This window comes from Eucyclogobius newberryi, unplaced genomic scaffold (assembly GCF_026437365.1).
Source record: "Eucyclogobius newberryi isolate DKJ021-1_F unplaced genomic scaffold, fEucNew1.0.hap1 SCAF_20, whole genome shotgun sequence".
Taxonomy (NCBI): domain Eukaryota; kingdom Metazoa; phylum Chordata; class Actinopteri; order Gobiiformes; family Gobiidae; genus Eucyclogobius; species Eucyclogobius newberryi.
Window position 1 is genome coordinate 7,218,452 of NW_027315835.1, and position 24,133 is coordinate 7,242,584.

Sequence of the window (24,133 nt, forward strand, 5' to 3'; positions counted from 1 at the left end):
AAATAAATAGATAAATTAAAACAAATGAATAAAAAGGAATAGTTAAAATAAACTAAAATAACTGCAACCTAAACAATTAAATTATTATCATTATATCATCATCATCAATAATAATGATAAATATAGCCGCAAGCGGCAATGATCGGCCCTCGCCACGCCGCCGCCACACCGCCGCCACGCCGCAAGAGGAGGGGGCGCTAACGCGCCCCAATTGTCCTTTTATCACGCCTACTGCTGAATCTGTGACGCTGTCACATGTTCTCCCCTTTGTTTTACCATCAAAAAGCAATTTTATTTTGAATTCTTGGCAAAATGTGCGGCTTTGCCGCACAGACACCGTGACTCTTTGAATGAAAATGTGGATAACTTTTGATGGTCCTGAAGATGAGTCTCACCAAATTTCAGGTTAATAGGGCTGACGCCCTGGGAGGAGTTTGTGAAAGTCTAAAGTGTAAACATGTTCTGGCCCCATTGGAATAACATGGGAGGTTTCGGTCATCGTTACGGCAACGCCATAACAATTATGACATGGGTCTCATTGACTTTTTTGATGGGGATGCTAAAATTGAGTTGTGTGTCAAATTTCATATAATTTCGCAAAACTAAACATTTAACCTCCATATAAAATCTGTAGGGGGCGCTGTGGCGCCAAATGAATTTATTTCACTTCAAGTAGGTTTAGGGCAAAGAGTTTAACAACTGATTCTAATTTGACGCAATTCGGACTTTATCTGCGCAAACGGCAGAAATTTTAAATATGGGAGATTTCTGAAATTTTAGTTACAGTTTGCGGCTTCGCCGCACAGAGACCGTGAGAGGTATCAATGTAATTTGGATAACTTTTGATGTCCCACTCCTCAGTAGCATTTTCACCAAATTTCAGCTTTTTAGGGCCAACGCCCTGGGAGGAGTTCGTAAAAGTACGACGTTTGGAAAGACTCCGAAGTCATGTTTAGCCATTTTTGAAGCAATATGGCCGACATTTGGTTCGGGGGACGGCGTTGCCGTAATAATATTTTTTACTTCTCTTGTCACCATCTACCTCTGCGCCAAATTTCATGATTCTACGATCAGATTTTTTTTGGGTCATTTCCCATCTCTCAATGCATTTTTGGTACATTTGGTGGCGCTGACGCGCCAATTTTTTTTATTTTAGAAAAGGGAAATAGCCAGAATGTAGAGAGGCACGATTTTTAGAGGTGTGCAAATTTTTGTGACTTTTCGTCAATGTTCACTGGGTGAAAAATAGGGGGGTTGGTCCCGAGAAGAAGAAGAAAGAAAGAAAGAAAGAAAGAAAGAATAATATTCCGATGCGAAAACAATGTTTCCCATTTTTCAAATATCATAAACTATACATTTTCGGAAAGCGCTCGCGCTTTCCTACCTCATGGTGTGGGTCCCTGGTCACTGACGGGTACTTTCGATAATTTTGAGTGGGCTCCGCCCACTTTGTGTTTTTGGCCCTCTATACAGTAATAATGTTCAATTTTTGCATTACATGCTTATATGCACGGAACATGCAAGAGATGGGGAACGTATTCGTGAGCTACTTAGCGCAAATGAGTGCTTTATATGGGGATGACGACCGCTTCGCGGTCGTCATCCCAATGTAAAGTGCTCGTTTAGTGCGAACTTTTGCACGGGCTTCGCCCGTTTACAACGGTAATGTTCCATTTTCCTACAACTAATTAGTATGCACGGGGCGTGCATGAGTGGAGGAGTGCGTTAGTGAGTGTTTGGAAGTGGGCGAGCGCTTCGCGCTCGATTTCGTGCGCACTACGTGCGCACTTTCGCAGCCGTGCTTCGCACGGCCTTACGAGATTAATAGGCCTCTCGCCAGCTTGTGGCGCTCGGGCCTAATAATAATAATAATAATAATGATGATAATAATAATAATATAGGATGACAGAATCAAAAATATTAATCCAGTATACAAGTGAGGATGATAAACATTTTATAATAAATCATTGTATTTCAATATTTTGTTTGTTGGTAAATATATATGGCACGCCTTCGGCACCGGACACGCCCTCTGCACCGGACATGCCCTCTGATCCTAAGATATAACACCCGGACATTATAGTCACCTCCCATCACTTTTGTTGTATATCGGACAAATACTAGTAACGAAACAAGCTACTAATTTGACCAAGTATCATTGAATCACATACACAGAACAGAATTTGTTATGGTATTATTATGAACAAGTTATGGAGTTACACCTGGTTTAGTTACACATGAGAAATCCAGACCTGGCAATCTTTGACCTTGAAAGAAGAACCAGACCATAATTGGGAACAGTTTTAGACCGTGGGGGGTCCGAGTGGGTCTTACTGTTGGATTTAGACATGGTTTAGATCCTGGTGTCAAGTTGGTTTTAGGGTCGGATCAGAGCTTGGGACAGTTTTAGACCATGAAAGGTCCAGGAGTGTCTGACATTAGGACTTGAGACCTGCTTTAGATCCGTGTAAGAGGACCAGATCTGAATCTGGACAGTTGGAAATGAGGCTCCTTAAAACTGTCTGCGAGTAGGCTACCGTTATTAGCATAGCCAGGCGATAATATGTAAACTAGCATTAGGATTGGCGGCTAACGACCTGAAACAAACAGCTCAGTCTGGAGTGACCTCTGTAAGTCCACTGGTCCCTCCTGACCACAGTCACACACTTGTGGACAAACGGGGTCTTTGCGGGCGTGACAGAAGAGAAAGAAGCCCACAGTGAACGTTCAGCTTTCATCCTCAAGAGGGCAGCAGCAACGACTGCGACAGACACGACACAGCAATTAAACAAATTTTAGCCTCATTTAAGTATCAAAAGTGCATCGCTCTGACGGGTTTAAATGTTTTATCATCCCTTTTAAGACTCCAAAACCCTGTAGCGTGTTCCGGCCTTTGGACAAAATTCAAAGCTTTTCAACTATTTTTTTTTCTTCTTCCAAAAGACAAAAAAAAAACAACAACAACAGAAAAGTCTTCACAAAACAAAGAGGTTTTCCTCCCGATACAGAGAAGGAGGAGGAAGCACCGACAGGGCACAGTGTGGCGAGAGCACAAGCATCGTTACAGTGGAAACGCACACAAACTAAATCAAATCATCAACGTGTACAATTTGAGAAGAAGTGCAGACGCGTTTTTTCCATATTTCAGGGCGTCGACGTGGGTTATTGCTTCGTTTTTGACTCTCAATACTGATGTACGAACGGAAAAACAGTTCAAGTGTGGCCGTAGAAACTGTAATCAATGAATGCTGCGATTATGAAGAGTCTGTGATCATTTAGTACGTTGTGGTCGAAGCGCAATGTTGCCGTGGTGATTTGTGACTACGTGAGAATCAAACGAGCCCGACGCAAGCACACGACGGAATACACTGATAAAACGATGAACCAAACGATGAACCAAGCGATGTGCGGGAGTTTCGGCGAGAAACGTTGGATACATTCGCTTCTACAGGTGACGTTCTACGGGTGACGTTCTACGGCGAGACAGTTTGACGTTCGGTAACGCCGCGTTCACGAGGCGTCGGGCGATCGCGACTCTCCGGGCGGGAACATCGGTACAGAAAAGGGATTCTGGGAGCAAATGTTTGTCCGGGTCGCACAAGTCGAAAAAGTTGCTCGGAAACTCGGGTCAAAAGGTTTTAGAGTCCAGAATTCGGGCAGGACCAGAATTTGGGACAGTTTTAGGTCATGAAGGGTCCAAGTTTTCTAGGTTCTAGGTCCTGGTTCCACGTGAGAAGACCTTGTTCTGGAGGCGGTTTTTGACCTTGAAAAGAGGATGAGAGCACTCGGGGGGCATTTATCGAGCGTGAAGGGTCCGAGTGGGTCTTATTGTTGGGTTTGGACCCAGTTCAGATCCTGCTGGCAAGTCCAGACCTTTTAGATCCACAAATTTAATCTGGGGACAGTTTTAGACCATGAAAAGACCCGGAAGACACGCGTTGAACCGAACCGTTTACCGTTTTGGAGTTTCCTGAGCAAACTTCTACACGACTTCCGCGGCAACTCATTGCGAAACGCTTGAAAAACAATTAAATGTCGATGTAACGTTAACCGGTTCAAGTGAATTCAAACGTCCAAAACAAATAAGGTCTCGCTTTGGACGAGGCTAGCAACAACAAATCTCCCCGGTTATCTCCGCAGCGAGTAGCAAGTTTATTGTTGGCGACTTCAAATCCCGACTTTGCAAAGGTCAGACGCCCACCATCGTCCTCCGCTTCCCGCTTTTCGTCCTCCTCGTTCGCGGTCTTTCGGTTCACATTCGGGATCGGGTTCACCAAAAACGGCGACGGTCGCGTTCTTTCCGGAGGGCACCTGATGCGTAGGAGGCGGGTTCAGGGGAAGCGATGTTGTAGAGTATTTGAAAAGCGATTGCCGTTCACAGTATGGCCCCCGGGTTTGGCTGGTGAAAGGAGCAGCAGCTTTGTGTTTTTTGACGTTTTGGAGTTTTCTTGGTTGCAGACAACAAACGTTTACACCAAGCGGTACGGTTAGCGTTAGCGTTTGACATATTCGAGCTACGTTCTACGCACACCTTTGGTCGTGAGCGTCGGGGACTGGCCGGAAGGACAAGACGTCGCAGACAAACGGGCGAAATGAGGGCGAAGAGCTCGGAGTAGCAGCTTTTATGAGTTTTTAAACCACAGTATTAGTCACCTCCCATCACTTTTGTCGTATATCGGACAAATACTACAACTAGTAATGAAACAAGCTACTAATTTGACCAAGTATGATTGAATCTCATACACAGAACAGAATTTGGCCGTTTTTGAACAATCTTGAGCCTTTTCGGAACTATTATAAAACCAAATACTGACATAGGGAAAGTACTACTATTTGGAGTTGGAAGTTACATTCTACTGTCTTAAAAATAACTGTGGTATAAAAATGGGTATCGAGCCTATTCCTTAGTATCGAAATCCGTATCGAGCCTTTACCTTAGCATCAAAATCGTTATTTAGCCTATTCCTTAGTATCAAAATTGGTATCGAGCCTTTACCTTAGCATCGAAATCGTTATTTAGCCTATTCTTTAGTATCGAAATCGGTATCGAGCCTTTACCTTAGCATCAAAATCGTTATTTAGCCTATTCCTTAGTATCAAAATTGGTATCGAGCCTTTACCTTAGCATCGAAATCGTTATTTAGCCTATTCTTTAGCATCGAAATCGGTATTTAGCCTATTCCTTAGTATCGAAATCGGTATCGAGCCTATTGAGTGCTCAGAAATCTTCGGCTTTCACCTGGCCCCTAGCCCCGCCCACATCTCTCTATTTACCGACCAACGAAACCTTCGACCGGCTAATGCGCAACCGCTTGGTGTAAAGAAGGAAGTGCTAATTAGCTATAGCCACGAGAATAAAATCAACATTTGAACACTGCTAAAGAGGACGGCAAAGACGAAACAGAAATGTAAACCAAAATGTACCGCTCAATGTAAACGAATAAAGACAACAACAAAAAAAGTATAAATAAGATCTGAAGCGAGTCGGTCGGACAAAAGGACGGTTCACAGACTTTATCGGAAGTTCTTGTGACAAAACAAGTGAAGCCAAAAATTGTCCGGAAGGTCCCCGGCACCGAGTCCAGCTCCGCAGGTCTGAGGCCAGGACTAAACCAGGATTGAGGACAGTTTCAGACCATCAGGGGGTCTTATGTCGGCGTTTAGACCTGGTTTAGATCCTGGCGAGAAGTCCAGGCCCTGTGTTGGATCAAGAATGAGGACCAGACCAGAACAAGGACCGTTTTAGACCAAGAGGGTGTCAAGACGTGGTTTAGTTCCACTAGGAAGTCCAGACCTGGTCTAGAGATGATTTTAGATCCATGAATTAGGACCGGACCAGACTTTAGACAGTTTTAGACCATGAAAGGTCCAAGTTATGGAGTTACACCTGGTTTAGTTCCGCATGAGAAATCCAGACCTGGCAGTCTTTGACCTTGAAAGAAGAACAAGACCATAATTGGGAACAGTTTTAGACCGTGGGGGGTCCGAGTGGGTCTTACTGTTGGGTTTAGACCTGGTTTAGATCCTGGTGTTTGGTGGGACAGTTTTAGACCATGAAAGTTCCAGGAGTGTCTGACATTAGGACTTGAGACCTGCTTTAGTTCCATGTAAGAGGACCAGACTTGAATTGGGCACAGTTTGAGATCACGAAGGGTCCAAGTTCTAGACCTGGTTTAGTTCCACATGAGAATCCCAGCCCCTGTTTTAGAGGAGGTTTTCAAACAGTAAAGGACGATTAGAGATTAAGGGCAGTTTAAGATCATGAAAAGTTCCAGAGGGTCTGAATTTAGAACTTGAGGCCTGGCTCAGTTCCATGTAAGAGGACCAGACCAGGTTTACAGCGGGTTGTAGACCCAAAGATCTAGATTAGTTCAATTGTTTGGTGTAGTTTTGTAGTTAAAAGTAGTTTGTTGGTCTAGGTTTTCTGATCTGACGGTATTTCTAGGTTGAATTGCATTATAAACAACCTTTTTAGCTTTTTCCCTGCAATTCCCCTCTTGAAAGCAGCTAAAAACACATTAAACAGGTTCAATAAATGTAACATATTAACTAAAAAAGTTTAGCTTGGACAAAAATATAGTTTTCTCAGAGTGGGGCTGGTTTTCTCGGAGCAGAAGTCCCACTGAGCTGGACCGTGGTTTTAGTTTGTACCAGGATTATTTTCTAAAGGAAAAGACGTTCCCGGCAGTCCTGGTGTCTGAGTCTCTCCGTAGTCCTGGTTTTGGCTCGGACTTGGATTATTTGAAGTCCTCCCGGTCTGGATCGAGGATCTGGCGGTGGTTCGGACTCGGGCGTTGGCTTCCGGGCATCGCTACAGGAAAAGGGGCCCCCGTGGTCTCGCCCTGGGACTCTGGGTCTCTCTGTAGTCCTGGTTCTGGTCCGGCCCGGGGTCCTCCAGGTTCCGGTTGGAGTTGGAGCTGTGGGTTCGCTCCGGTTTGAAACCGCCGAGAAACAACAGGTCTGAAAGCGACAGAAAAACGGCGTCACTCACGGCAGACAAAGAACGAAGGAAAACCTCATTTTTAAAGACTTTCGGGAGCAAACGATCGAAGAGTTTGTGCCGCATTTGCCTGTGTCAGTGTTTGGCGTTCAATTTAAAACGACCAGATTGATAAATGACAAAGAGATCGCCTGTCAAAGGTCGTGTTGACGGGCGTCGCCATCCGCTCGTCTCCGTCGCTTCGCCCGAAACGTTCCGCAGCGCGGCATGAAACCTCTCGAGACTGATCGTGCGCAGAACTCGGCAAGATTGACACGTTCGATGCCGCGTCGCGGAAGGTTCCGGGCCAAGCGACGACAACGCGGGACGAGCGGGTGGCGGACCCTTTGCGGTGACGGTGCAGAATATTCAGTATGATCTGTTCCAGTTCGGTCTCCATACCTATTCCTCAATGTGCACAGGGCAGGACTCTTCACCGGCCGAGTCCAGACACACCAAGGGGTTTATCAAGGAGACGAGGAAAGGAAAGGAAAGGAGGGGGAAGGAGAAAGAGGACAAAAACGAGAGAAACAGGACACGTTTACGACACCGGATTGAACCACACGATCAGATGGACGGGAGTGCGCGCCGGGCGGGGATGGAGGAGGGAGGTGGGCAGCCAGGAAGCACAGACAACACGTGGAAACAACAGCGACACGGAGGGGACAGAAGGGGGCGCCGTGCTCGGTGCGAGGGACACAGTGGCGGCAGCAGAAGAAGCACGTTCAAGGAAGAGGTGGACACTGGACACAGACCGGGCCACATGCCACAGACGCGATCAGTAAAGCAGACGAGTCGCTGTGAATCGGGTGAAATGTTGGCGTTAAAGCAGCAGCGTTGTTTTTTGTAATTTTGAGTTATTCATGAGTTATTAATGAGTTATTAATCCACCTGAGCATAGTGAGTTATTAATCTACCCTGAGCGTTACGTGAAATCAGTGTCAGTCTAAAGTGGGAGGAGTTTTACAGACTTCAACAAAAACATAGCATTTGAGACGCAAAACTATATTATATGTCTACAACAAAGTAGGACAAAATAATTAAAAAAAATAAATACAAATAAATAATAAATACATAAATAAATAATAATTAATTAATAATAAATTATAAATATTCGATAAATAAATAGGTAAATAAATATAAATTAAATTAAATAAATATATATTAGTATAAAATATATGTATATATAAATAATAAATTTATGATAAATAAATCTATAATAAATACATATTAATTAATAAAATTAATAAAAATATAAGAAACCAATGGTAAAATTTTGATGAACTTGTTTAATCAAACCAGGCGTTTACCCAAAATATTTAAAAAATTAGAATTATATCAGAGCAGAATGTTTTCTTCATAAACTGGTTTTGAGTTTGTGAAATATCGTTGTTTGCAGATCGAGCTTTGACTTCTGAAGTCTCAACACAACGTGACTAATGTAAACGCTCTGTCCCGTTTTAATGAGTAAAAGAACATCTTTAATTTTGTAGACTGCGCAGACAAATAGATGCTGTTTATATATATGCTTGAAAAGTCCAGCATAACGTTATATTTAAAGCAGAACTGTGTAATTTTGATGGCAGAGCTCCCCCAGAGGAGAACAGACGCAAAAGCTTTTTCGCTCTGTATTTTTCTTTATCATAAAAAGACAGTAGAATCACATACAAAAAAAACAGCGAGGGTTTCTCAGGGGAGTCGTCTTCAGGTCGACGTCGGTGAAAGATACAAGGCTGCTTTTCTGCCCAGAGACAGCAGGGGGCGACAAGGGACATTTCAAACGCCCCGACGATACATATTTAACCATCACAGGGATGTTTAATAATGTCATAATGTTACTTAGTTTTGCTTTAAGAACTGTATTGCGAGGTCATTAGCTAATATACTAATTTTGGCATTGATCGTTAAAGCTAAAGGGTCTGTACCCATGTTTCCTTCATGTATTAAAGTTTTGTCACAACAACGTTTTTAACCATCCGCGAAGAAGCCCGTGCGCTGTTAGCATTGCTAGTTGTTGGTAGCTTAACCGCTGTGACAAAACTCCGCTCTAGCTTCTGAAAGTAGTGAAAAGCGTTAACAAACTCGCGGTGGTGAATAATTAGGACGCCGCAAAAAGGGTTTAAGTGACTGAACAGGACAGTTCTGATTTTAAGACAGTTCAAATGTGGTTAAGCGCATTCAATTATCTACGCAACAAAACGCTCCTGCGCGTGGTGATGTCACTCTGCTCTGGTGTCACTCTTTCTCTCTTGTTGCTGCTTTAACACATTTCTCTTTTTCATGCAGTTTTGCCTCTCTCTTTCTTTTAATGTGCCGCCCCTCTCCAAGCCCCGCCCCTACACAGCCTCATGCCTCGTCCTGATTGGTCCGTGTCGTGGGAGGGTTCCACTCACCGGCGAATCGCGCGTCGGCTTGAGCCTGCTCATTGTCCAATCCCAAAAAGGGCGTGTCACAGCCCTGATTGTTATTGGCCAGCTCTGCGCAGCGGGTCCGCCCACCTGCAAGCGAGGTCAAAGGTCAAACAGAGCAGCCAAAAGCGGGGGGGGGGGTCTCGTGGAGGGGTCATGTGGGGGTCACGGGGGCTCAGACTGGAGATGTGAAAAATAAAAAAATATGAACAAAATGGAGCTCAAAAGCAGCCGCTCGTTTCTGTTTCGGGAGGAACCAGCTAGCTTTCGTTTATTCCGACACGGTAATTCTCTTTGCTGCCAGTAGAGGGAGCGCTAACACCAAATTCTGACGGGGAACACCTGGCTGAGAGAAAGTTATGTGGTTTTCAGTGCAAACGGGATTTTAAGTTCAAAAACACGAGACGTCGAAGTAAAAGAACAAGTTTAAAGGACAAAACCGGACAAATAATGCAGAATGTGTCCTTTAATATGTAATGTTGAGAAAGTGTCGTCAGTGTGTGTGTGAGGGGCACAAGATTAGAACTGTAAATGTTTCTTATTTGACCCTAAGGACAAGAAACACTGATTAATGTATTAATCAAATTGCACCAAATTAAAAAATTCAAATTTAAATGGCGCCATTAAATTCACCCAAAGACGCTTCCATTTGTTTCTTTCATTCACACACATTCGAACGAAGCTGCTTGACCTGGTTTACCGGGCCAAACCGGGCCTATCACCACCAAACAAAAACTGGCAGAGTTCAACGTCTCCTCTGTCGGCACAAAGAAACCAAACGCCTCAAAACAAGTGTCAAATCCTTCAAGGTCGTGAACGTAACCCGCCGGGCCCCCAGCCGCCAGGTGTCGGGCCCCCAGCCGCTGGCGTCAGCAGCAGACAGACGGGCTGGATCGTGGCGAAACAGCGGGCGGGCGGAGCGGGTGAGCGCACGGACAGGAAAGGGAGGAGTTTATAAGCAGGCGAGGCGTTCAAAACGAGGGGAGAACATGCAAAAGGCAAGAGATCGTGAGAGAGAAAATGCGCAATATCCACACTAGAGCGCACGGTCAGTTAAGACGGAGACAGACCGATGTGTTGGCCTCAAATCCCCAGCAGAGGGCGACGTTTTGTTTCGTGTCGTGTTTTTCTATTTACGACGCCGTTTGGTGAGTTTGTCCCCGGTGGTAAATCATGATCCCAGTTTTACATCTGTCAAGTGGCAGAATGTTGACAATGACAGGAAGTAGAGCAGAATCCCTCTGTGATGTCATCAAAAAGCGCCTGCGTTCCGTCAGAAATGTAGAGAAACGTTGCAGTTTCCACCTTTTTGTGACGGTTCAAACAGTCACAAGATAAAGGCGTCGTCAGGTGTAGTTATTGGTCGAATCGTATTAAACAGACTTTGGCTCTTGTTTACAAACTGGTTGCTAAGTAACTGTCGTGTCAAACCAGGAAGTGACACTATAAATGGCCAAATTGGTAGAAAAAAAGGCATTTTTGGTCAAACCTTAAATATAATCGCATTCCCTTTGTTTTACTGAAAAGCGTGGTCTAATGTGTCACTTTACTCTTCAAACAACTTTTACGACATTTTAAAAGTTGGACTTCTTGGTGTAACAGTGCACCATTGTTGAATTGTTTTTGCTTATTGTAAATATTTATTTGAGTTTTTTTTCAGTAGGAGAGGCGGGGTCTTGTGCTCCGGCCCCTGAGGAAGGTGGGACTGGTGCGTTTTAAAAAAAAATTCAATAAGCCATGTTTAAATACCGAATGTTCCGGAGTATAAGTCGCACCAGCCAAAAAAACATAAGTCGCACTGGAGTATGAAATGCGGTTGCAAGTGTGAAAATAACAAATAATATCACATATAAGTCGCTCCGGAGTATAAGTATATAAGTAATATATAAGTATAAGTTGCATCCTGGCCAAAACTATGAAAAATGTTTTTTTAACTACAAACCGTCGGAGCGCCTTGGTTTTTTTCACCCGCTCCTTTACAATCTTTGGCGTTAAAAGTGACGTTTGCGCCTGGCAACCGGCCGGCGTAGATGTTTGCGCTGCCCTCTAGTGGACAGGGAGAGAGTTACCTTTGCCATTTGAGTTCGAGGAGCAGTCTTCTTCGGTCACGTCGTTTCCCTGAGAAGAAGAAAGAAGAAAGAATGAGGAAATGCTGCCACGGCAACAGAACCGCGACCTCTCCGGACTTTGTTGCAGCGTGACGCGTCCGGACCCCCGTGGCGTTCCGAGGGTCTTAGACGTCGACCCACCTCTGAATCCTGCTCCTCGACGGCGGCTAAAGAGTAATTATGCTCCGGTTCAACGGGAAAATCCTGGGAAAGAAAAGTAAAAGAAGAAGGAAATATGTGTTTTTCTGTGTTAATGCGTAAGAAAATTCCATAAAAATACTGTACTCCAGTGACAAATACATGTGTTTCAAACTGAGAAAATTAAACTATGAAGATTTTGAGACGTCCAGGAAAAAAATGACGTCCAAAAACAGCTGGACTTCTACTACTGGGGATGTCAAGACGGTCAAAAAATTTTAATTTTAGAGGCAAATTTAAGTCTTTTCAGTTCAATATACAACCCAAATAAACCTCAATTTATGTAAGATTTATAGATTTAAAATTTTGCTAAAATAAAAAAAAAAAAAAAAAAAGTTATCTCAAAATAGCTAATTTTTTAGGTTTATATTTTCAATTCCTGTTTGTAATTGATGACATCACACTAGGAAATTACCCAGCAACCACTGGGCCAAAACTCATCTAATGTCACCCATTTTTAATTTTACGAATATGAATAGATGAGAGCAACTTTATTTTGTTGAATTAATTTTTCGAGAGTGAAAAAAGTTGTTTGTTTTATGTAATTTCTGCATAAACTTTGACTGGAATGAGTGTCCCTGGTGTGATGTCACTTCCTGTATGAGTGTCCCTAGTGTGATGTCACTGCCTGTATGAGTGTCCCTGGTGTGAAGTCACTTCCTGTATGAGTGTCCCTGGTGTGATGTCACTTCCTGTATGAGTGTCCCTGGTGTGATGTCACTTCCTGTATGAGTGTCCCTGGTCTGACGTCACTTCCTGTATGAGTGTCCCTGGTGTGATGTCACTTCCTGTCATTTTCTACAGGTTTTTTAAATACTTTTCTCCACAAATAGCAACTCGATTGGGGTAAAACGATCATTTATATGTACAACAAATACACCAAATGAAGTCAAAATAAAAATAAATCATAACACCCCGCCGAAAATGAAGTCATAATTGTGAGTTCTGTTGACACCAAGTTGTGTCCAGCGCTTCTCGTCCGGCTCCAGACTCGCGGACTCACCTCGTCCTGCTGCGACGGGCCACGCTCGCTGTCCATGGGAGCGTCGCGGGGCTCCTCGGGGCCCTCGTCCAGCGCCGCCTCCGGGTCGGGGCCGGCGAGGTACGAGCCCGACATGGACGAGAGCGTGTCGGTGCTGATGTGCGAGTGCTGCGAGTGCGACGAGGCCATGGACATGACGGACTGTGCCAGGCTGCAGCTCACGGGCTCTGGACACGACAAGGGGGGTCAACTTGATCAACTTTGGGTGAAATGTTTCATCATATTGTGAATATAATCAACATATTATTATTGTTTTTCATTATTTGTATTACTATTATTATTCATTTACTAACTTATTGACATTAACTTACTCTCTGGTTGTGTAAAATTCCCAAAAATAAATAAAAAAATAATATAAAAAATATTGTGAGAAAAAAAATCTTGATTTAACTATTATTAAGAAGTACATTTTTTGACTTACTCTCTGGTCGTTTTTCTTGTTTTTTTTGTTCTTTTTTGTGTACAATAAAAGAACAAAAAAAAATCCAAATCCATTCATACAAAATATTGTATTGTAACAATTATTATTATTATTTTTTCATGTATTTATTTATTTTATTCCCAGTGAAGAACCATTCTACACCCACATGAAAGTTCACCGACTGAAAACTAAGCATCAAATCCCGCATAAATCCTGACATAACCGACACAATGGGCTGAAACGACCACACGCTCGGAACACGCTCGGAACACGCTCGGAACACGCTCGGAACACGTTTGGAACACGTTTGGAACACGCTTGGAACACGTTTGGAACTGTGGTGTAAAAATGTAATGTCTTTGCCTGATGCCATAGAACTTAGGTCAGCATATGTTTAACATCTGGGTCACACTTATTATGACTCTGTATGCAGACGTCCCTGGGTAAACAGACTGACAGCTGCGGATCCAAGGATGTCTCGCATGCGGTAGAACATTGAGCGTGTGTCTCTGCAATATGTTTAGACTGGTTTTGTGCATACGTGGCACCTGTTGTGCCTTAATAAGCTGAACTCAATGTTTGCTCTGGTCAGATCAGGAGGGACAGAACGGCAGATGTCAGGGAGAGCTTTTTTGGCTGTGCACGGCTAAAATAAAGAACCACTTTTGAACAAGACAACTTGGTTATATTTTGCCTCATTTTCTCTGTCATTTGTTATAGAATAGTTTCCGCAACAATTTGGTGTCAGAAGTGGGATCCTTCGTCCGATGACTCGTCTTCGCGGGCCGTGACCGGTGTTTGGCCACCTGAAACCATAACAAGATTTCAGCCTCATTCCTCATCATTTGGGAGAGAGGACCGTCTCATTGGCCTGAGAAGACAGCGTCGGCGCTAGGATCCGAGCAAAGAGAAAAGTTGTGGTGAGTTGTCTTGTTTCAAAATGTGTAGACTAGGGTTTTTTTATGTATGTTAACTGTTAATCGACAGACAGACTATTCTGACTAGTCCGGTACCCATTTTTATTGACATTTTAAACACTAAAGGACGTGTCTGGGACTATTTTTGAGGTAGTACCCTGCACTTTAAATTTTAGTCTAAAAATAGCACCTTTAAATTTATTCAAATTGAAGGGTCTTTCTTTAGAGACATTCTTTACAATTCTAAAACTACTATTTAGACACAATTGCATTTGAACATTTAACTAATTTTGCTGGACACAATAGCCCATTGTGCTGGTGTCCAAACGCAGCCGCATGGCAGGTGCCTGGGGACAGGGTCAGAGCACACGCTGGTTAGGTTGTCAGTCGACATTAAGCCTTCTGTAAAGCCCAGGAAGTCCTGGCGCACCTGGACCCACTGACCAATAGCCTGGTTTTAACACTAAAGCTTTGGTCGAGTTTTGTCTGAGACAATTAGTTTAGTGAAAGCTAAATCTAGGGAGGGTGTGACGAGACGAGGTCCGTCGGTAAAGATACAAAGCGCCACACATCAGGTGGAGGCGTCGACGAGAGAGTCGTCGAAAAAGAAACATACGCTCTGCACAGACGTGTGCAGTTTGCAGAGAGCTCTGATATGGGAACCAATCTAAAAGTGAAGTGTCCATCCCGGAGACACCTGTCATGCTGGCAATGTCAAATAAATATGGGAAGGAGTGTCTGGAATGCCTGCCAACGTGGGCGAATAAGTTTGGATTTCCAACTGGAGGTTCACTGAGCACTAATCAAATTGCAAATCTGAAAGCAAAATTAGAAAAAACAAAAAAAGAGACATTAGAGGGAAATAAAACGGTGTCCACAGAGGACGTGAGAGACATGGAGAAGCACGAGAAATGGATCAAACTGTGGGAAACTGAGGCCGTAACTCGGGAAAGGAAGAAATTATGCAAACAGATGACCGGTGTGAGTGTGAAAGAGAGTGAGAGTGAGAGAGAGAGCAATCCACACCCTGCACAGAGCACACAGGCTGGTGCAGGCACAAAAACACATGTGCCCCCTGCATATACACGGACACACGGACACCCGCACCACAACACACACGGACACTCTCACCTGAACATATTACTGTGTCAGTTCCTTCTATTTACCCAGATCTCACCTGCCTTTCTGCGGCGCGGCTGGACCCGGATTTGGACGCCTGTCCAGTCAGAACCACCATGCCCACACTCGAGGAGGAGGACATGCTGGAGGTCGTCACCCACCCCACACCAGAGAGGGCACCCGTACTTCAACCAGCGACACGGGCCCTGCGAAGCAACGCACCGCCAGGACAGCTTCTAACGTGTCCGATGATTGAAGTGGCCGGACCCGATGGGCAATTTTATGTGTACCGGCCCTGGTCAAAGGAGGAGGTCATGGCTGTGGCGAAATCGCTGCCCAATCCAGTCACAGATGGAAAAACCTTTGCCAAAGATTTCACCGAGTTTTGCGCCGAGTACCGTCCCTCCGGACTGGAAAGTCGTAAAATTCTGGGTTTTGCTATGACATTGAGTGACTTTGCGAAAATAAAGACAAGTATCCCGTAGAATCAGCTGCATGCCGACAAACCCATATATGAGGACAATGTGGAATACACTGCTGCCATAACAACCCTGACCACTGCCATCGCCCGTGAGTTCCCGCTGGTGTATGACTTAACAGCAATTGACAGATGCGTACAAATGCCAGACGAGTCCCCGGATGAATACATACACAGGCTCACCCAGGTGTTTGACCAACAAAGTGGCATGAAGGACTTGAAAGACCAAGCAGGCGGTCCATATGAGGTATTGCTCTGTCAGGCAATAATCGGAGGACTGCACAAGAACATTGTCAAAGCAATCAAGGGCTCATACGTGGGCGGCATCAAACGGCCCAAACTCGACGTACTGTCTGACCATGCGCGTCATGCATGGGAGATGATACAAGAAGAGAAGGTGAAAGATAAAAAGACAAAAGAAAAAGAAAAACATGATGCAACTCTAACGCTCTTCTCCAACACGGTTGCCGCTCCAAGACAACAACAGCAGCAAAACTATGTCCACAGACGTGGCCGTGGAAGACGGGATGGACAGAGAGGTGCGTGCTACGTGTGTGGTCAATTTGGACATTTCTATCGAGACTGCCCACATCAGAACCTGCGACCACACATTCCTGGACCACAGCATGGGGCCTACTTTGGGCCATATCCAGGACAGCCACAGCAACAGGCCTGGTCAGGGCCACAGCAGCAGCCATATCCAGCGCCACCACAGCACCTAAACCAACAGCGGCCTGGAGGGAATTATGGGTCGGACTGACTGAACGGGGCCAAAGGGGGGTCTCAGCGCGTGGCAGAAACAGCAGCCGGGACAACACACCCAGAGCACTTGTCTCTGCAGGAGGGTAACGAGCACGATACACTACTCACACACGCTATCTCTCATCTTGAGGCTCGAGCTGCTAAACCTAATGAAATTTATCTCACAACATCTCAATCAAGTTCTAAATTTCCAGAGTTCTCTTTAATTGTTAATGGTGAAAAAATAAATTTTCTTGTGGACTCAGGAGCTACACGTTCTGTAGTAAAAAGATCTGCACTAAAAAAAAAAGTTAAGTGGTCGCTACACATATTCATTAGCGGCGTCTGGTGAGACATAAAAGGAACACTACACCTCTCCTTTAACATGCTCTGATAGCAGTGGTCAAAAATTCAAACATGAATTTCTATATTCTCACTCGTGTCCTGTCAATCTTCTTGGACGAGATCTCATGTGTCATTTGGGTCTTTGTCTCATCTCCACTTCATATGGATTGAAGGTGACGACTATCAAAGAATTAAATTATGATTCAAATTTCCTTATGGAGCTCACAGCTCCCAAATCTGATTTTCACTGGAAATTGACCCCTAATTCCTCAATTGAACTGATTTCTTTAGCTCAGAACAAAGTGAAGCAAACTGATGACACTGACTTTAGAGATGTAGGAGAGCTGCAACACATTCCTTGTTTGTCCACAGACATAGAACTGAATGATGCTGTGCAATGGTGTGAATGTGGGGAAGATGTACTAATGACTGACTTCTTTTACTGGGATGATCATTTCTCTGGCGTCTCTGTGCCACTCCCAGACTATCTCGAAAATTTAAATTTGTCTGATACAAATATGTATCTAGCATTATCAAAACCTATTACAGCGAACTGGGGGGAAACTCAAGATTTTGTTAAAAATTGTTCTGTGGCGGAGGACTGGGTTGAAATTCCTGATTCTGATGCGTTGTTTTCACATTCCACAAATTCTTGGAGAAAGCTGTCGGTGTAATCCCTCATTCGTCCAGGCGTGTTCCATAGTAGAAAAAGCTTCAGTTGTAGTCATCTGGACTCAGTTTGAAAAAATAGACGTTTCGACTCTCATCCAAGAGTCATTGTCAATAAAAGAATTTAGGTCGAGAACTCCGATATTAATACTGTTCTGTGGTAAGACCCGCCCTCAGGGTGGTTGAGCCAGGGTCTCACAAAGACAAAGAGGATTCTAATAGCCCATTAAGATTCTGAATAGGCTCGGTAGATACAAGGGGGAGTTTCTGTTGAAACAAACAACTCTTTCTACTTCAGGAAGGCTCCTCCCAATGGGCGGGTCTTACCACAGAACAGTATTAATATCGGAGTTCTCGACCTAAATTCTGTTATTGACAATGACTCTTGGATGAGAGTCGAAACGTCTATTTTTTCAAACTGAGTCCAGATGACTACAACTGAAGCTTTTTCTTCTTGGAGAAAGCGTGTGTCTCTAGCTTTGCATTCGGTTTGTTGTGTTTCCAAAGACATAGATAAGAGCAATGCTGCTGAAGAGGGGGGTTGTTTTTTATCTCAAGCAGAAGCAGAGGCTATTCCAGAACTCAGACAGGTCCCAGAGCAGCTCTGGGCCAGTGGTCAAACTGATGTAGGATGTATTCGCGGTTGTCATCCTGTAGTTATCACCCCAAAATCTGATGTGCGCCCTTGTAGACCACAGTATCCCTTGCGTCCGGAGGCAATTGAAGGTATTACACCAGTGTTCGAAGCATTAAAAAAGGCTGGTGTAATAGTTCCTTGCACATCTGGGGGGGTACGCAGTCCCATTTTTCCTGTGAAAAAAGCAGGTGAACCTGGGGCGCCCACAAAATGGCGATTTACAAATGATTTGAGGGCAGTAAATGAAGCAGTTGAGCCGGTAGCAGCAGTGGTGCCAAATCCATACACAATCTTATCTCAAATTCCACAGGAATCAAAATATTTCACTGTTGTGGATCTGGCTAATGCTTTTTTCTCGGTTCCTGTCCACAAGGACTCGCAGTTTTGGTTTGCTTTCGAGTTTCAGAACCGACTCTGGACTCTGACGCGACTGTGTCAGGGTTTTGTACACTCCCCAACATGGTACAATGCAGCGCTGCGCGATTCATTGGCTCCTTTACGACTGTCACCGGGCAGTTGTTTATTACAATATGTAGATGATTTGCTTTTGTGCTCTCCTACAGAGGACCAATGTAAACAAGATACAGTGACTCTGCTGAAACATTTACATGCAGAAGGCCACAAAGCGAGCCTTTCTAAATTACAATTTGTTAAAGAGGAAGTCACCTTCCTGGGTCATGTGATATCTAAACATGGCAAAAGTATATCCACAAAGCGTGTTGCAACAATACAAAATATTCCAAAACCAATAACTAAGAAACAATTGATGTCATTCCTGGGAATGTGTTCATATTGTCGACAATTCATCCCAAATTATTCTGTAATGGAGTCTCCTTTAAGTGCACTCATTCATAGTAAAGGCCTTCGGACTAATGACAAAATGACCTGGACAGAGGAAGCAGACAAAGCTTTCTGTGAGTTGAAAATGGCCTTACAGAACTGTAAGGCTCCAACAGCCTTCAACTCTGACCCGACCCAACTAGACCTTTCACACAGACTGTCCACGAACGCAACGGCTGCATGACGTCTGTCCTTTTGACCACGGGGCCCCTACGACCTGTCGCTTATTTCTCTGCTAAACTGGACCCAGTTGCAGAAAATTTCTCATCTTTCTATCTCATTGTTATGTTTCCACTGACCGGACCTGAGGGAGGAGCCACACACTGAGGGAGGAGCCGCTCACTAACCCTGATTTGATTCTTTTTCTAGATGGTTCTGCATCTTGGGACGCAGACACAGGACGGAACCGAGTAGGGTTTGCAGTGTGCACTAACTGAGAGGTGCTGGGCTCAGGTCCCCTGCCCAGACACATCTGTAACCATAGTAACCATAGTAACCATAGGACTGTGACCATTTTTACTGTATGTTTTGTGTCTCTTGTAGCATCCATCCCACATTCTCTCAATGCCATGCAGAGCTTTGCCACAACAGAGGAAATCTCTGTGTGGAAGAAGGCTGGGGCGTGGAAAAGGGGCGAAGTTTGGTTGGTCTGCTTATCTAAATATGTTTTCAGGCAGATGGTGCTGATTTCACATGGCCGTGACCTGCATCGAAAGGGGGGAATGATAAATTGGTTCACAAAGATTTTAAAATTTATGCCCAAAAGATTTGTTGATGCTTAGTCCCGGCATGTGGAGGCGTTTCCATGCAAACACGCCTCCAGCAACGCAGTGGTCAAAGCTCTGATCACAGAGTACCACGCCGGGACATGGCGTCCTGTAAAGAATTGTATGCACTGTTGTTCTCTATTTCTGTGCAGGTGAAAACGGCTCTCCCAAAGGCAGCTGAAGCTGTCCTCCACAACTTCAAACCAGGTGACTGGATCCTGGTCCGAGAGCCGAGGCGCAAGCATTGGAGATCTAAGCGTTAGATTGGGCCTCTACAAGTTCTTCTCATCACCGACACTGCAGTGAAAGTTGCAGAACGGGGCACCTGGATTCACGCATCACACTGCAGAGCCATCTTCAGCTCACCTGTGGAGATCAACGACAACGCGGCTGTCTGCCCACCTGTGGGTCAGACACACGGGCCGACCACTGAGGACGTCGTGGGACCTTTGAGTTGCAACGATCTCAAGTGCGAGAGAGCGGGGGGCAGAGCAGGTCGTAAGGCTCGACCCGCACAACCAGAGCGGTCTGATCGGGTGCTCCGAGCACGTGGCACTTTGCCAAACCACAGCGCAGTTTAAAGCTCCACTTTTCTCTGCAACGTTTGGTAATCACATCTACACAGACACTCTCCACTTTCCCACTTTCCTCATGGCTCCTGAGCCACACCTGGAGCCCAAGAGCTCCAACAAGATCGACAGGAGCACCGGCAGGTCTTTGATCTGTAGAATCATGTTTCTTGTCCCGTTGTTGTTGTTGTTGTTTGCAGCTTTAACATGGTTGATACTTCATATTGCTCTGCTTAATTTGATATGTCCAAAAGAACAAAGTTTAGACCGTAACACTCGCACTCTGCAGAATCATGACTCACTTAAAGCCACAAAATTTGGACAACAGGGGAAAAAGTATTATTGGCATTGTTCCCAAATCTAGGTGTGGGTAAACTGATGTTGCGTGTAGAGACTCTTAGCTATAGATTTACTTCCTTTATCAACACAACACTTGCTACTATTGAATTACAGAGAGAAGAGCTGCATGCACTTCGCGCAGTGGCACTTCAGAATCGCATCGTCCTCGATCTGATAACAGCCTCAAAGGGCGGAGTCTGCATCTTACTACGCCAAGCTTGTTGTACATACATTCCCGCTAACGATGAGGATGGAGGAGCAATCCAACAGGGACTCGCAAATTTGACTAAGCTCCGTGATCTCATGGAGTCAGAGACTCTGTCCCACACTCACTCTTCGTTGGTGTTCGACTGGTCTCTGTCCTCCTGGCATAACAGACTTATCAATTTTGCTATAATTATGGTAGTGATCTTAATCCTGTGTGATCCCATGCTTACACAGGATGATTAGTAAGACGGTTTCTGCCCAATTTGTGTCCATTCAAATGACAGGACCTGACACAATCACTCCACCTGGTGATTCTGATTATGTGAGTGACTCAGATGATGACTCCATCTGCAGAGGAGTCCTGTAGATTAGTTTCAGATATAACAAAAAAAATTAGATTAGAACCACTCGGTTTTATTTTTTTATCTATTCTTAATCATATACTTAACCTAATCACCGGAGATGAACTAATCATTGTTTGCGTTTTAAATACATGTGGTCATTTTGTGGTAATGTGAGGATTGAGACACTGGTTTAAAGTTCCAGGACAAAAGGTTTATACTCTGAACATGTGTTAAGTGTTTCTCCTTTGACAGTTTTGCTTCTGCTGAATTTTGATGACGTGCTTAACATTCTTTTGATTTTCAGGTTGTTGATTTACTTATATTGATTGATACATTGTTGACATTTTTTTGCTAATGATTAATAATAAACCAGGGGTTTGATTCTAATCATAAGGGGGGAATTGTGGTGTAAAAATGTAATGTCTTTGCCTGATGCCATAGAACTTAGGTCAGCATATGTTTAACATCTGGGTCACACTTATTATGACTCTGTATGCAGACGTCCCTGGGTAAACAGACTGACAGCTGCGGATCCAAGGATGTCTCGCATGCGGTAGAACATTGAGCGTGTGTCTCTGCAATATGTTTAGACTGGTTTTGTGCATACGTGGCACCTGTTGTGCCTTAATAAGCTGAACTCAATGTTTGCTCTGGTCAGATCAGGAGGGACAGAACGGCAGATGTCAGGGAGAGCTTTTTTGGCTGTGCACGGCTAAAATAAAGAACCACTTTTGAACAAGACAACTTGGTTATATTTTGCCTCATTTTCTCTGTCATTTGTTATAGAATAGTTTCCGCAACAGAACACATTTGGAACACGCTCGGAACCTGTTTGCAACACGTTTGGAACACGCTTGGAACACGTTTGGAAGACGTTTAGAAGACGTTTGGAAGACGTTTGGAACATGTTTGGAAGACGTTTAGAAGACGTTTGGAAGACGTTTGGAACATGTTTGGAAGACGTTTAGAAGACGTTTGGAACACGTTTGGAACACGTTTGGAACACGTTTGGAACAGTAAACGCGATGTATTTGTTACGCAGCAGAAAAACGAGACATTTGCGCGTTTCTGAGGCTGAGGTGCTGCAGAGTCATCATTTATTCATGAAGCTCAAAGCTCTGCAGCTCTCAGTATCGGAGCGTGACTAAAGACAAACCTCGCCGTCTGACTCAGGCCCCAGTGACTGACGCAGCGTTTCATGTTCGGCTCGGATACATGCGCAACAAATGCATGCGCAACAAATGCACGTACTTTTATAAACACCTAGACGTCTCCGGGTGAAGTATTCACAGGTCTGAACATGCTGCTGCGATCATCATCTGGAACTCTCTTTCCACTTTGTCTTCATTCATTATTGATTTATTTTAGACTCGGCTAATTCCCCGTAAGTACAGATGGGGAAGGAGGTGGAGCTGCGCATTCTTAAGGCGACAGGAACTAGCCGCTCGGTTTAGTGAAAAGGGCCCATTGCGGTCTTTTTTGCTTAGGCGGCGACGCATTGTGAAGCTTTAATGTTGCGTAAATTCGACGGCGACGCATTGCGAAAGCTTTAACGTTGTGTACCTTCAACAGCGACGCATTGCGAAGCTTTAATGTTGTGTACCTTCAACAGCGACGCATTGTGAAGCTTTAACGTTGTGCACCTTCAACAGCGACGCATTGTGAAGCTTTAACGTTGTGCACCTTCGACGGCGACGCATTGCGAAGCTTTAACGTTGTGCACCTTCGACAGCGACGCATTGTGAAGCTTTAACGTTGTGCACCTTCAACAGCGACGCATTGTGAAGCTTTAACGTTGTGTGCCTTCGACAGCGACGCATTGTGAAGCTTTAACGTTGTGCACCTTCAGGAGAGGTGATGGTGGAGGACAGCGGAGTCCCAGTGCAGCTCGACTGGTCTATGGCTCCGGAGGAAGACAACGTCACATTCTCACTGTCTGGAGTCGCACCGTTCTGAAACAACAACACAGATATTTTTGCATTCGTAGTGGTATGGTAGTAGTATTAGTAGTAGTAGTAGTAGTAGTAGTAGTAGTAGTAGTAGTAGTAGTAGTAGTAGTAGTAGTAGTAGTAGTAGTAGTAGTAGTAGTAGTAGTAGTAGTAGTAGTAGTAGTAGTAGTAGTAGTAGTAGTGGTGGTGGTGGTGGTGGTGGTGGTGGTGGTGGTGGTGGTGGTGGTGGTAGTAGTAGTAGTAGTAGTAGTGGTAGTAGAGGCAGCAGGAGCAGTAGTAGTGGTAATATAGAGGAATAGACACAGTACCAGGCTTTGAGCACAGGTATTCCAAACACGTCAGTCATGGACGGGTTTATTCGCAAGCGGACGTAATATTCCTTAAATTGAACCCACCTCTCTCTGACTGGCGGCCGTCTTGTGTGGCCCGTTCTCAGACTCGGAGCTCTTCTCGTCTTCCTCGTGCAGCACTGAGGAATTCTGGGAAATGGACCTAAAACCGGACGAATGACAAAAAGCATCAGATTTAAAACTGACTGCAATAGAATCCTGCCGAAAACGCCAAGTGGTTTTGATGCGCTTCGGCGGTGGAACACAGGCTTTACGCAGGAACTGTCTCCGGTACAAAACCGGGACCGCAGGGCAGGGGGCGGAGTCAAATAGCAGGGGGCGGAGTCACAGAGCAGTCACAGAACAGCTTTGCCGTAAAACCAGGGTTAACCCCAAAGCTACCTCGCTTAACCTCCAATCCGAGCGCAAAGAAGGTCTAAACCTCAACCAAAAGTCCCCGGTGCTCACTTGGAGGCGCTCTTCTTGAGTTTGGGCCCCTGGCTGGAGGTGCTGTGGTCCGGGGGCGAGTGCGAGCGTCCCGAGCCCAGCTGAGGCTCGCTGTTGTAGGATGGCAGAGCGGCCGGGGCCTGGCTGGTTCCACCGTGCAGCCCAGGAGCCCCGGAGGACGAGCTCAAGGGCCCGTTCAGCGCCTCCAGCAGGGAAACAGCCTCGTAACCAGGAGGAATGTGCTCCGAGGCCTGGAGAGGGGGGAAATCTGGTGTCAAAT

General features: G+C 44.9%; 2 protein-coding genes across 3 annotated transcripts in view; one reads left to right on the forward strand and one right to left on the reverse strand.

Moving 5' to 3' along the window:
• Positions 1–24,133, forward strand: part of lhpp (phospholysine phosphohistidine inorganic pyrophosphate phosphatase) — a 420,402-nt gene that overhangs the window by 313,488 nt on the left and 82,781 nt on the right. The gene's annotated exons all lie outside the window — the stretch shown is intronic.
• rnf157 (ring finger protein 157) overlaps positions 2,983–24,133 on the reverse strand; it is a 33,992-nt gene continuing 12,841 nt past the window's right edge. Inside the window, exons 11-19 of one of the 2 annotated variants that reach the window (XM_072456287.1) lie at positions 23,875–24,104; positions 23,473–23,569; positions 22,972–23,080; positions 12,697–12,902; positions 11,637–11,699; positions 11,457–11,505; positions 9,373–9,477; positions 7,382–7,410; positions 6,828–6,960 (exon numbers count right to left, since the gene is read on the reverse strand). In XM_072456287.1, coding sequence (XP_072312388.1) covers positions 7,382–7,410; positions 9,373–9,477; positions 11,457–11,505; positions 11,637–11,699; positions 12,697–12,902; positions 22,972–23,080; positions 23,473–23,569; positions 23,875–24,104 — 888 coding nt within the window. In that variant the 3' untranslated portion in view covers positions 6,828–6,960. Of the gene's footprint in view, positions 6,961–7,381; positions 7,411–9,372; positions 9,478–11,456; positions 11,506–11,636; positions 11,700–12,696; positions 12,903–22,971; positions 23,081–23,472; positions 23,570–23,874; positions 24,105–24,133 lie in introns of both variants that reach the window. The other variant, XM_072456286.1, reaches the window with a different exon arrangement.